The following is a 13,346-nucleotide window of genomic DNA, read 5'->3' as shown; positions in this document are numbered from 1 at the left end:
TTCTGGGCTGCAGTGTCCTGATCTGCAAAATGAGGGGGTGGGAGTAAATTATTTAAATAGGGGCAGCAGATAGAGTGCTGGGCCTGGAGTCAGGAAGATCTGAGTTCAAGGCTGGCCTCAGCTATGTGACCCTGGGCAAGTCACTTAACCCTGTTTACCTCAGTTCTTCATCTGTAATATGGGGACACACTGGAGAAGGAAATGGCAAACCACTCCAGTATCTTTGCCAAGAAATGGGGTCACAAAGAGTTGGACATGACTGAACAACAAAACTTTTAAAGTGCTGCACAAATATGAAGAGCTATTGTCTTGGTGCAGTGCAAAGAGTACTGTTTTTGGAGTCAGAGGATCTAAAGTTGGATTTCTGACATCTTCTCTGAGTGTGACCTTGGGCAAATGACTTCACTTTCCTCATCTGTAAAATGTGAGGGATTGTGGTGGATGAAAGATGACCCGAGGTTATATAAATCTAAGGTCTTCTAATCATTTCTAGCTCTAGATTCTGTGATGGTGTTTCCCCTCCCTGGGCTGACTTGGTGTGGCGAGTAAACTAAGGTCCTTTGGTTATTTCTGTCTCTGACATTCTGATTCTGATTGTGCTCCCCCTACAGGTTGACTTGGTGTGGTCAGTAAAGCTATCCTAGGATCATTTCTATCTTTGACGGTTCTGTGCTCCCCCCTCCGGGCTGACTTGGTAGGGCCCAGCTCCTCTCTCAAACCCGGTCGCTCGTTCTTTTCCGGCCTCCCATATGGGAAGTGGGACCTCGAACGCGGTCTCCGGCTCTGCTTTGCTTCCTTTGGCTTGTCTTTGTGCCCAGGTCTAGCCGTGCCCTCCTGCAGAGGCCAGTGCCAGGTATCGGCGGCCGGCGTGTACGGGAGGGGGTTGGGCCGTGCCTAGCGAGCCCTGTCTCCTAGTACAACGAGGCCGTGTTCTCCCGAGCCGAGGGCCCCAACTCCGCTCTTGGCAGCAGAGCGGGCCCGGGAGCCGTCCGGCTGCTGCCAGCTGCAAATGCAGGCCGGCCCGACGGGAGGGCAGGACCCGGAGCCTGACCCGATGGGAAGGGAGTACGCGGAGCCCGGCCCTGCGGGAGGAGAGCACCCGGAGCCCGGCCCCGCTGTCGTGGATGCAGTGAGGCCCCGTGTCCCCGGGCCGTCCGCGCGGGAGGAAGAGGAGGAGGGTGGCCCGGGCCCACTCGGAGAAGCACGAGACCCCCGCTGCTCTGGGCCTGAGAAGGCGGGCCCAGTCCGCCCCTGCGCCCCAGGCCCGGCCTCCCCTGCGGGCCCAGCGCTGTCCCGGGAGGAGGGGGAGGCCCCGGAGCCGTCCCGCGCCGTGTCTCTTTCCGAGATTCTGCGGCTGGTGCAGCAAGGCCAGGACATCCCCGGGCTGGAGAAGCTGCACATCACGGCCACCTGCAGGGAGCCCACCGCCTCGCGAATCCCCCGGAGACCCAAGCCTTGGGAAACCAGGCTGCCAGCCGGTCCCGCCGTCCCCTCGCCCTAGACCCCCTGGCTAGACTAGACCCCTTCCCCTCGAACCCCTACTGCCGCTGCCGAGCCGCTTGGCCACCAGACTGGCTGGGTGGGGACATACCTTGTGAATCCAGCCGCCAGCAGTCTGTATTCATTCAGAAAACATTTAAGCCCTTACCCTGTTGCCAGGCGCTCCCTTGGATTGCATAGCTTGGGAGTGAGGGGGTGGTTGGGTACCCTCCCCTCCTGAGCGAAGGAAGAGCATTAATGGAAAGGGCACCAGACTTAGCTGAGACACCACTACATAGCGAGAGCAAATCAGTTCGCTTCTGAGCCAGTTTCCTCCATACAAGTGGGGTGAGCTTGCACTACCTACCTGGAAGGGTTGGGATGTCGAAACTGCTTGGCTGACCTTAAAGCACTGTATTAATATGAACCATGATTATCTGAACCGAAGCTTCGGTTTCTGTTGCATCGAAGACAAGCTAAAACTTTTATTAGCTTGAGGACAGCTATTGAAGGCGATGGATTGAAGTACCTTACCCCCCACCTCCCCCAAAAGATGCTTCCTGAGCTACAGAAACTTGACAACTTTTGAAGCTACATATAGAGGATTTTATAAATTTCTCAGATAATCCACAGTACAAAAGACAAACGTTCTAAAACCAGTGTGGCCAATATGAAAACCCACAATTTGACTTTCAAGAGCTTGATAACCAGCAGTCTTGGTCATTTCCAAATGGAATTTACATTGTGATTATGAAATTACAATAAATGATATACTTAACTTATCCGTTGTTGTTTACTCCTTTGAGTCCAACTTTGTCTGCAGTAGATGCCCCTATCTAGTACTGTTCTTTTTGCATATATCCATTACAAGCTCTTTATTAAGGCAAGAAACTTGTTTTATATAGCTTATTTGCTTAGGATTTTTGGCAAGAATGGAGTCAGAAGAATTGGGTTCAAACCTTTCCTTTGCCACTTAATACCTTTCACTGTGAAGCAGAAATTTCTATGAATCTGGTTTATTTGTAAAATTAAGTCCAGAGGCATATTCTCTAAAGGCCTTCCAATTTCTTGCTCAACTCAGCCAGGAAACTCTTAAGGTGCCCATTTACCTGGGCTTATGACAGCCCTACCGAAAACATTTCTAGGAACAGGAATGACTTGGTCATGAAGACTCAATTTCAAAACCAGCCTCTAACTTTCCTTAGCTATGTTAACCTTGGGCAAATCATAACTCGTGACCCCACTCATCTGTAAAATGTAGCACCCGAATGTAAAAAGTGTAAATAATTCAGAAGAATTTAATTTGCAAATATTTCAGTAACTGGTAGTACAAATGACACCCTTTTACATTTCTAGTTAAACAGCTTTTATATGGTCTTTAAGTTGACATTGGAAAGACAGGAAACCTGAGTATACCAGTAACAGTTCTTAGCAAGTAGTGTAACCTGGGAAAAGGGAGTCCTTGGCTAGTTTCTAAGTTAAACCATGGGTGGCCCTAAAATTAGCACAAACCTATTCAGTTTTCCAGGGGACTTTAAAACAGTCTCCAACATTTCAAGAATGCTGCTTTTTTTTTTCATTGAAAAACTAGGAAAATGTTTCAGAAGGGAATAAAAAAGCAAGTGGTGGTATTCTTTTTTTTCCTTTTCTTTCAGGGCAATGAGGGTTAAGTGACTTGCCCAGGGTCACACAGCTGTTAAGTGTCAAATGTCTGAGTTCGGATTTGAACTCAGGTCCTCCTGAATCCAGGGCCGGTGCTTTATCCACTGTGCCACCTAGCCGCCCCTGTGGTGGTACTCTTATAGAGAAACAACGTGCCACCAAGTGGCAGCCTAGATAAGAATTATGCTGCTTCATCTTTCTCAAGTGCCAAAGACATCTGCTCAGCAAATTAATTAGTGTCAGAAAAAGTGAGATGGATTCAAGGGGTTAAGAGCTGCCTAGGTGGAGCAGTGGATAGAGCACCGGCCCTGGAGTCAGGAGGACCTGAGTTCAAATCCAGCCTCAGACACTTAACACTTACTATCTGTGTGACCCTGGGCAAGTCACTTAACCCCAACTGCCTCACTAAAAAAAAAAAAAAAGCTGCCTAGAGAGAAGGGAAAGTTCCTATTGTGGTTCCCAAGACAAGATCCAATAAGATAACAGTGGTAAAGTGCTCAGCACATAGTAGGCCATTAATAAACACCTGTTTCTTCTTCCCTCCCACATCCATCTAGAGGTAGGAATAGTAACTCAGACCATATGTGAAATCTTGGCTAACACCTCTAGCTCATGTGTGTTGTACAAGATGGTGTGCTGAACTTAAGGTCAGTAAGACCTGGGTTTGAATTCCACCTTAGAAATCTCCTAGCTGTGTGTCCTTGGGTAGGTTAAATTCTCTGAGATATATTTCTTTTTGTATAATATGGACCAAGGAGCATTTACTCCATAGGGCTGTTGTGAGGGTTAAATGACAATATAAGTATAGCATTTTGCAAACTTTAAAGTGCCCCATATGTCAGCTATTATTAATTGCTACCTCTTAGGGATACTTTAACAATGAGTTGCTAATTACTTTAGATTGTGGGGCAAGGGAAGACCACAAAATAAAGGTAATGAAAAGCAGTCAGTATAAATTTGATCCACATCGACACAGAAAGGGCTAAGTTAGTGGCAGACTACAGTCAGTAGCTCTACTTTAATGGCAGGAAGGAATGGGACCTTGGTGTACAGTGGTGGCACCAGAGTGGCGCTAATGCATGGGAAACCACCTAACATAACTGCTAGGAAGGACCTCATGAGTCATAGCAGATCGGGGAAAACAGCAGTTCCAAGGAGATGATGGCCTATTATATTTGAAAGTCAGTTCAAACCCCAGATCAGGTCCCATTGTCTTGTTCCAAGTGGAGAGCAGAGTGACAAAGTATTTCACCAACATTCAACCTTCAGAGAATCATATATGGTATATGGCCAGCAGCTGATTGCTTCCTGGATGGGAGACCACCACAGAAAAACTGGGATGGGTTTAATCTAGCTTCCAATCCTGGAACAGCAGGTATTACTCCTCTTCTTCACTGGTCCTGAGACTTTAATCCAAGGTGAAGCTAGCTGCATAAACCAATATGGTTTCTTCCTTGAGGAAGAGTATAGAAGGTGAAGAAGTTCCTTCTACACAGATAACACTCTTTTCTTCCCATCTGATCAGTTCCTGGAGAAGTTCCAGCAGAAAAGAAATCTTCTTTGAAGATACTGGGTAAAAACTCGGAAGAGAGAGAAATCTTCTGAGATCCTAGTGAAAAAAAGTAATTGAATTAATTGGAGCTTACAGTCACCAGAGTGTACACTCAAACTATCAGGTAGTCCTATAGAACTGAAAAAGGAGACTGCCTCTTCAAAAACCAGTAGTGTACAGGAAAAGGCGTTAGTTTTTGTTGTTGTTGTTTTTGCAGGGCAATGAGGGTTGTGACTTGCCCAGGGTCACACAGCTAGTTAAGTGTCAAGTGTCAGGCTGGATTTGAACTCAGGTCCTCCTGAATCCAAGGCCAGTGTTTTATCCACTGCACCACCTAGCTGCCCCCAAGAGGCGTTAGTTTTGGAGATGGAATCCCTGATTCAAATTCTGACCTGGGAGACACTGTAAAATGAAAGGAGACAGGGTGCAGAGAGAGGGCTGGGGAAGGAATTAAAATTATCTATAGCCCCTTATCCTATTCCTTGGATCTTTATACTCTAAAACCCCTCAAAACCAAACCAAACCCATCTGAGCTTAACCAGTTTCCTCTACACAGACTTACCTTGAATCAGTATTGAAAAATAACAAAACAAAAAGAAAATTCCCATTCTGGTTTTAAAGATTTTGAGAGCAACACACTTCAAATGCAAACAGTCACAGGTCAACTCAGTGTCACTGTACTGGAGTGGAGCTGCCACTTAATCCCACGTATACCAACTACAAAGTTTGAGTTATTTCTTATACAACAGTAACTGAATGTGCAATTATGTTTTCTCTTTTGATGGATGCTATGATAGGGTCCCCAAGCCCTTCCAGAACAGGAATTCATTCTCACCTGGGCCTAGTTCAGCTGCCTAATGAGCTGATTGATGCTTTCACCTCGGTAGCCAGGTTTGCCCATTTCCTTGACAAAACCCACTCTATTCTTGGCAGCATGGCGGGCCACAGATAAGGGGAAAGGACACAAGAACCTCGAGACCTGAGAGAAATGCTCTCCCACTGAGCAGATTTCATGGATGATATCTTCCAGGCAAATGATACCGAACTTCCCTGAAAAACACACCAGCTTCAATTAGCACCAAGCTCCATGGAACCTCTGCTTTGTTAGGCACAACTGCTTTCTCCCCTCCACTATCACAAGAAACAGACACTTAGGATTCCATTCTCACCTAGACACTCCTCAATCAGAGTATTATCTGTTAGGGAGACTTTCTTATTATTTATCCAGGTTTGTCCTCGTTTCAGAATGAGTTCACGGACAGATTTTAGGTTAGGGTACCTGTGAAAAAAGGGAGAAAAGAGCCAGCTCTTAATTATGCGGGCCGATGAGCCAGATATGATAAACACAAGAACATCACCCTGGCAACCCTGGCTCTGTCCCACCCTGGGGAGCTCAGAAGGCACAAAACTGGGAGCAAAACAGAAGAGCAGGGTCTTCTGGAACCTTGTACAGGTCAGGGGAAAATCCCATTACAGAAGTGGTTATAGTTGGCTTTAATTTTAAATTATGAACTTTGTATCAAATCTATTACATTTTTTACACTTGAACATGCTATGATCACCAATGCTGCATAAAGGCACAGAATTTTTATTCTAGGGGAAAATAAAGCAACTTTGGTTACTCATAGTCCAGGCCTCTTAAATACCTCAATCCATGCTGGGGTTTCCTTGCCCATAGAATATCTTTTAGATAAAAAGGATAAGGTTTCTTCCTTCTTGTGCTCAATTTGACCATCACACTTTCATAATGCTAGTGCTGCTTCACAGGATGGATGCTACTGCCTCTATCTGAACTTCTGCTTTTTTGGAGGGAAAATCTTCATTCCCCTTCTACTAGCAAAGTTATCCTTCTGCAAATTCTTTTTCCTAGAACCCCAAAACCGAGGAAACCTCCCTCTAATGCAGTTCTCATAGAGTGTAATTTTGTCATATCTTAATATTGCTGCCTTCCATACTGAACTTTTCAGCATTAACTATCTCCTGAAACACACTGAGTAGGGGATAGGGAATATAAACCAGTCCCCCATTCCCCAAAGTTTAAAACAAAAGCCCCCCACCCCAGTACCTTATTTTTTTCACAGTCACCAGCTAATTTCATGCTCTTCTCCTCTCCCTGAATCATGGGCACACTTAGAAGAGTCAATAACACCCCCTCCTCCAACACAGTAAAATGAGGACTAAAGAACAAGACCACCAGGTTTTTCCTCTCCTACTTTCATCCCACTCAGTTTAAATCCCTTCTCTTTTATACCTAATTTACAATTCTTGTCTACTCCCTCTCCACTACCCCTCCCCCATGCCATGGTTAACCAGGAATTCATCACTTACCCCCAAGCTACATAAGGCTCTATAGTTCGAAGTTTCTTTAACGAAGCTGGAGTCATTTGAACAAATACGCCACTATACATTTTCTTCAGACGAAGCTCCTGTATTGTTTTAGTCACCAGGCTACTCACTCCATTAATCCTGATGAGACAGTATAGAAATTAGTTTCCTGTGTAGAGACAATACTAGGCCTTAGAAAGGCTCTTTGGAAAAATTAGTTTGACCTTCCCCCTGAGCAGTAAGATTTTTTCCCCAGAAGTTGAAAGATCTACTTTTCAAACTGTTCACAGAAACCTAGCAAGGAAGAGTCAACAGAAGAAAACGAGAACAATAGTAAAAGCTAGCTATGTTCTGTTCTGTAGTGAGCTTCAATTTCCTAGATTCTTCTAGTCTCAGTTCAGCTATATTATTAGCTGTGTGACCTTGGATTAAGTCACAACATCTGATCTGACATCAAATTTAGACAATGAACTGTTGATTTCTGTGAACAGTGGCCTTCCTAGAGTTAAAAAGCTCAAAAAAGGTGAAGGTATCCTGATTGCAGATCACATGTGGAATATGGCCTAGAAAAGTAGGTTTTGCCTGATTTGTAGAGAACTATGAATGTCATGCTGGGGAATTTGGAATTTTAATCCTGTAGCCTTTTGAGGTTTTTGAACAGAGGAATGACATGAATCAAATTGATGTTTTAGGAAGTAAAAACTGGAGGCAGGATTAATATTGTTTCTACCTCAAAGGACCTCAGAACTTGTGAATTTTTCTTTCCTTGGTGATTCCTAGAAGCTTCTGAAACCAGTCCTGATGTGGCAAGGGAAAGGAGCAGAGAAAAGTGAGAAACTTTAACCTCCTTCAATTCTAAAAGTGTTTGTTATCACTAGAGCTGATTAAATTTTTCAAGGACTTTTATAGTAATAATGAGTGAATTTCATAGCCCTTATTTAAGAAACACAGGTGACTCCTTGTGGAGTATGTTATATTAAAGCTTACAGATATCGATTGGACTAGATGAAAGGCCCCTTCTAACCCCGTTTTGTGATTCTGTGACCAATAGGGTCTTTGTGGCAAGAAATACAAAAAAAAAGCTTTCATTATCTTTATCAAGTAGTTTTGAGGTCTGGTGTTCCCTCTGTTTGTGCCAATACCCTTTTTTGAATAAGCTGGTTCAAGATGAACAGTATTTTCCAAAAGCATGTTTGGAACCAATAACTTTCTCACACTAAACGCATAATCAGTTGTAATGGGTAAATGATCCCAATCTCTAGTACAGATTTAGTGCCCGAGTCTGCTGGACAGTTCTCCTAGGATGTCCTGATGTCACCTCACACGTAACATGGTTAATGCAGAACTCTTTATCACCCTACTTTCTAAGCCTCAGAATCACAAGATCTAAGAACTGGAAGGGATTCAAAGATGTTATCTACTTCTAGCTAGTAAACAAAGGCTTCCTCGGTTTTCCTGACCATACTTACACACCACTAGTGTTACATCCCACCTGTCCAGAATACCCCACACCTTCTCTAAGTGAAAAGATCTCTGAACCCTCACAGTAATTAATCTCTGTATTTTCTCTCCTATTGCACTCTCAAACTATTACTGAACTATTCTGCCCTGAGACTCACACATTGGGTTCTCAACCAAAATTTGCTGATAAGTCTGCAGCCCAAGTCAGTGCTCATCCACTGTGCTAAAGCAGGAGGTAGTGAAAAGGTCACAGTGGTTAGAAGCCTTGGCCTCTAGTCACAATTCTACCACCTACTAGCTTTGTGACTTCAGGCAAGTGATTTAACTTCTCTAAGCCTATGGTTTCCTCATCTATAACATTAAGGGATGGAACATAAATGACCTTTAAGATTCCGTCTTGTTCTAAGACCACATTTCAAGGAAAATCCCAAATCTCTGGCAATCCCTGAGTCTTTAGAATGTAGTCTCTGCTCCTGGTCCTCCCCTCATAAACCCCATTCTCCACCTATTCAAATCTTTCTATTAACAAGTAGCCATGGTCCATCTCCTTAAAGAATTATCAGTACTCAAGGCTAGTTTGTAGGGGAAGATGAAAAATGACCACAAGGACCAGATAAGCTCAAATGTGAGGCTAGTTTAGAAAAGCTTATTCTACGAGTCTAGTAGGAATCTGGCAAGTCTGCTAGGAACCAAGAACAGCAGAACTCACTAACCTGCCTGATTGGGGGGGGGGAGGGGGCGGGCACTCATCTCAGAACTTTCACTAGGGTAACCCTGCCCCTGTGGAGGCTTACCTTTCCATACGGACCACAAAAGCCAGACGATGTGTGTCCTTTAGCACAAAGCACCCAGGCTTGGAATCCAGGCGCCTGAGGCGAGCTACATCACGGACGATCCGATGGGACTCATGGACAAATGATTCCAGCCGCCTAAATTTGAGTTGACCCCCTTTCTTTTGCTAAGAGTAGACAAAGGAGGAAATCTTTATCAGTCTGTATCTCAATTACCTTTACTTCTGCAAACCTGATTGGGTCATCTGTTGATGATGTTGAGGGAAGAACAAATATATTTATCCTGTTTTACAGGTGAAAAAAGTGAGGTCCCAAGTAACTTGAATAGTCAAGAGACCCAGGACAAAAGTGTGAAAAACAATCACCAAATAAGCACAAAACCTCCTCAGGACCTAGATTTCTAGTATTGAGCTGATATGACAAAAAAAAAAATTAGCATGTGCTCATTTAGGAAAAAACAAAACCAAACAAAAAATATTTTCGAGGAGCCTGGCATCAGTACAGAACATTATTCCTGCCACCAGTGTTTTGCATTTCCAAATATTTGCTGAGCATCGCTGTACTGGGGTTTTGGTCATCCTAGAAGTTTATTACCGAGAAAGACCAGATGAATTAAATAATTGAATAGAAAAATTGCTCAAAATACACAAATTAGCACAAGGATGGAAAAAGGGGCAGTGAGTTATTTTAGCAAGATTCCTAGAGACAATGACTTTTAATAGAAAGCTCTAAGTAAGTATTTTGACCCAGGCCACTTGGTCAGAGGTAGTTTTAGATGCCAATATGAAAAATGGTTATATCTAAAGCTACTTCTGAGTGCTATCATTTTACTCCAACCCTATCTTTAAACACCCTTGTGCCCCACCCCCCCAAAAAAACAAATACCATACTGTCCACCAACAATCTTTACTAAATGCCAGGTCCTGTGCAAAGACAAAACTGAAGAAGCTCTCTCTCCTTCCTCCCTCTCAAGGAACCCTCATTCTTTTAGAGAACTACACTTATTAAAGAATTGTTTTTGTTTGTTTGTTTTTTTCAGTTGGCGTTTGTGTGTGTGGCCTTTAAGATTGCTGAAAGCAGAGATAATGTTTTTCTTTTGTATCTCTTCTAGGGCCTAAATCATCTCCTATAGGGTTTTATAAACAGCAGATGCTTAAAACATCCTTATTAATGGAAAGAAAATATAAGTAAAATATGGACCAATGAACCTGCATATTAAGTAGAATAACCAATAAGGCTTAAAGGATAGTAATAATCTTACTGACACTTATATTGGGTTTTAAAATACGCCAAACCTTTTTTTGTCTCACAGCACTACTTCAAAGCAGGTATTAGACTATTTTACAGATAAGGAAACAGATTTTAAAAGAGTAAGTGATTTGTCCAAAGCCACCCAGCTACTAACTGTCAGGCCTCCTTCATTCCAATGCCAGTGCCTTATTCCATATTTCACCACCCGGCACCCATGAGCGCACTGGGTAAAAACCACGCTCAAGATCCAACATAGAGTACAGAACACTTGACCAAAAAACGGATGCTGATTCTCTCCTCCCTTCCTCTCAAGCCCTTACCTTCCTCTTTTCCAAAAGCGCCTGCTTAGCCTGAGTGGCTTTGAGTGCTTGGTAGGCTTTCCTCTTCTTTAGGAGGTTCTCTGGGACCAAAGGAATCTTTTTTCTGGGCCTAGTTTAGAAAACAGTAAGTATCACAGAGGCTGTTTGTGGTTGAGCAGATTTTTTTCTTAGTTTGTGCTTTTGCTCAGGCAGTTTCTTTCCCTAATAGAATGCCCCCCCAATGCCAATTCTTTGCCATTTATTAATCCTTTAAAGCAAAATTCTAATAACCACCCCCCCCAAAAAACTTTTTCAGATTCTCTCCCTCAAATCTCAAATGTCACTTTGTTTTGAATTTTCCTAACGCACTTATCATGCAACTATATACTTTTTTGTGAGGACCCAGGCCCAACAACAAACAGCAGCAGCTAGCGTTTAAATAAGACTTTAAGGTTTACAAAAGTCTCTTCTAAGAGGAGCCTGGGGCTGCCCTAGCATGCTCTTGGGGGTGGGTGGATGGGATGTTTACATGTAAAATACCCTTTGATTTTTCACAATACACCCAGGAAGAAGTAGGTGCTAAATAAAATTATCCCAGTTTACATATAAAGAAACTGAAGCCAAGTGGGGCCACACTGCAATGAAGCGTCCAATCAGCCACCTACTTAGCACCACGTGTCATACAGTATTAATACAGATACGAAAGGGGCCGATCCTGGCCTCCAGAAGCTAGGGAAATACAACACTTTACAGATAATCATATGAATGACACATACAGCACAAACACACAGTCACGTGTGGAACACAACGACTATGCGGTTCAGGAAAGGCCTCTGGAAGGATGCGGCATTTAACCTAGGCCTTAAAGGGAGCTAAAAGGCCCCAAGGGCAGGAAGTGTTAGAGACCTGAAATGATAGCACTTAGGCCCCCTGTGGGGTTACGTTATAATGAGGCTCGTTATTTAAAACTCCTATCTCCCCACCAGGACACATTTAAAAGCCGCTCGTTGATCCGAACCTTTGCCCTCCCGCTCAGTTCACTTTCCAAAACCGCCCCTTTCCGCAAAAGCCCCCCCCCTCCCCCCGCCACGCGGCTGTGGAGGGATATTTCGAACCGGGGAGCCATCAGAAGATGCCGTAAAAGCCGGCCGCTTGTTCCCCCTCCCCAAACCAGTCAACGCAGCGTTCGGTCTTGCTTCCCGCCGCGCTGACACCCCCCTCTCCCGACCCCGACGCACTTGGGAGCTTGTCCCGACGCTCGGGTTAAGTCGAGGGAGGCGGGGACCTCGCCAGGGCCGAGGCCAGGAGAGTTGAGGCCAAGGGAGGAGCCGGGCCCCGAAAGCAGGTGAAAAGATACCCCAACTTGTCTTAAGGGACCCTCAGCACGAACCCCCAAATTCCCCACCTACTCCAACCTCCCGACAAAACCCCAAACCCACGGATGTCTGCGGATACTCCGCACCCCAAAGTCAGCCAACACTCACTCAGGTTCCGCCATCTTGCCTGCGTCCCTTACTGAGCATGCGCGGTTGCAGGCCCTTCCGTAAAGAGACGCTCAGGCCGATCCTTCTACGTTAATTTGACCATAGAGTTGGCCTACTCTAGCCGCGAGCTGGTGGGATCCTTGCCTCTGGAAAAGTCGACTGATAAAGAGGGCAATGGGCGTTGGCACCCAGATCTCCTGGGGAAGATACTAAATATCCTTTCTCACTGTCGTGCGCCTTCTTTCAAACTGAGCGAGGGGAAGCAAACTACATTTCCCATAAGACAGCAGCTTTGCAGGAGGCGGCCGGAAGACGAGAGTCTGTAAATACTCGGACCCTTTCAGCATTTAACAATCTTCTATTGTAGTAGGGGGAGTTTTCGGAGTTCATAATAAACTACATTTCCCACAATTCCAGTTGGTTGATGGTGACGTCACCATCCGCGCTGTTTTTTTTTTTTCTTCTCTTTTACTGCCCCCCCCACTGGGTCTGTTCTGTTCCGTGTTCCCGTTTGGATGATAAAGACCTCAGAAACCTGTTTAGGAATCCCACTTGTTCTCGAATCTGAACGGCCCGATGATATTAGAAAAGCAGTTTGAGTGTAGTGTAAAGGGGATGCACGTCAGTTGTGTGCTCTTGAACAAGTCGCTGACTTATCTGTGCCTCAGTTTCCCCTCTGTAAATTCAGCATAATACTTTCAGAACCCACTTTTGAAGGTAAAGAATGAAATATGATAATTAAAGTTCGAACTCAGTTTGTAAAAGCTTAAGTGTAGAAGGTGTGCCTTGGAACTAACCTGGGTAAAAGAAGGAGGCCAAGAGAGGCTAGGCCTCCCACAGTAATGCAAGGGTGGGGGGCATACATTTGTCTCAATGAGGTGATTGGGGGCATCTTCCGGGAGGGGCTGGGAGGTACTCAAGTGTGGAGGTGGGATCCTTATTAAGGAAGAATGATTAAATCTCACTGGGATTAGTTGGTAGGTTCCTGCCATTGTGAATGACTGACAACATCTTCCTGGAGGGCAGAGTGCCTTTCAAAGGG

The 13,346-nt window shown here is 44.6% G+C and overlaps 2 protein-coding genes across 3 annotated transcripts; one reads left to right on the top strand and one right to left on the bottom strand.

Annotated features, from left to right (window-relative positions):
* The first annotated feature begins 668 nt into the window (after window positions 1-668).
* C4H6orf226 (chromosome 4 C6orf226 homolog) lies at window positions 669-2,261 on the top strand. Its single transcript, XM_044002939.1, has one exon. The coding sequence runs from the start codon at window positions 1,010-1,012 to the stop codon at window positions 1,499-1,501; it is 492 nt and encodes a 163-aa protein (XP_043858874.1). The 5' UTR covers window positions 669-1,009; the 3' UTR covers window positions 1,502-2,261.
* A 501-nt stretch (window positions 2,262-2,762) lies between these two features.
* Window positions 2,763-12,555, bottom strand: RPL7L1 (ribosomal protein L7 like 1). 2 transcript variants are annotated; one of them, XM_044002937.1, is made up of 7 exons: window positions 12,305-12,555; window positions 10,842-10,950; window positions 9,274-9,437; window positions 7,022-7,159; window positions 5,863-5,972; window positions 5,529-5,743; window positions 2,763-4,750 (listed from the first exon to the last, which is right to left on the bottom strand). In XM_044002937.1, the coding sequence occupies exons 1-6, from the start codon at window positions 12,316-12,318 to the stop codon at window positions 5,535-5,537; spliced, it is 744 nt and encodes a 247-aa protein (XP_043858872.1). In that variant the 5' UTR covers window positions 12,319-12,555; the 3' UTR covers window positions 2,763-4,750; window positions 5,529-5,534. The 2 variants fall into 2 exon arrangements, with proteins under 2 accessions (XP_043858872.1, XP_043858873.1); XM_044002938.1 differs by lacking the exon at window positions 12,305-12,555 and adding an exon at window positions 11,936-12,039.
* Window positions 12,556-13,346: the final 791 nt, after the last annotated feature.

The sequence above is a fragment of the Dromiciops gliroides genome, chromosome 4, assembly GCF_019393635.1.
Source record: "Dromiciops gliroides isolate mDroGli1 chromosome 4, mDroGli1.pri, whole genome shotgun sequence".
Lineage (NCBI taxonomy): Eukaryota > Metazoa > Chordata > Mammalia > Microbiotheria > Microbiotheriidae > Dromiciops > Dromiciops gliroides.
This window is presented reverse-complemented; position numbering and strand designations above follow the sequence as displayed.

Excerpts from the sequence above, each read along its gene's own strand:
- RPL7L1 (XM_044002937.1), bottom strand. Across the intron at positions 7,160-9,273 it reads TTTGTGGTCCGTATGGAAAG|GATTAATGGAGTGAGTAGCC; the intron begins GTAAGCCTCCAC and ends CTGTCTCATCAG. Across the intron at positions 5,973-7,021 it reads GAGCCTTATGTAGCTTGGGG|GTACCCTAACCTAAAATCTG; the intron begins GTAAGTGATGAA and ends CTTTTTTCACAG.
- C4H6orf226 (XM_044002939.1), top strand. The coding sequence starts at position 1,010 with ATGCAGGCCGGCCCGACGGGAGGGCAGGACCCGGAGCCTGACCCGATG.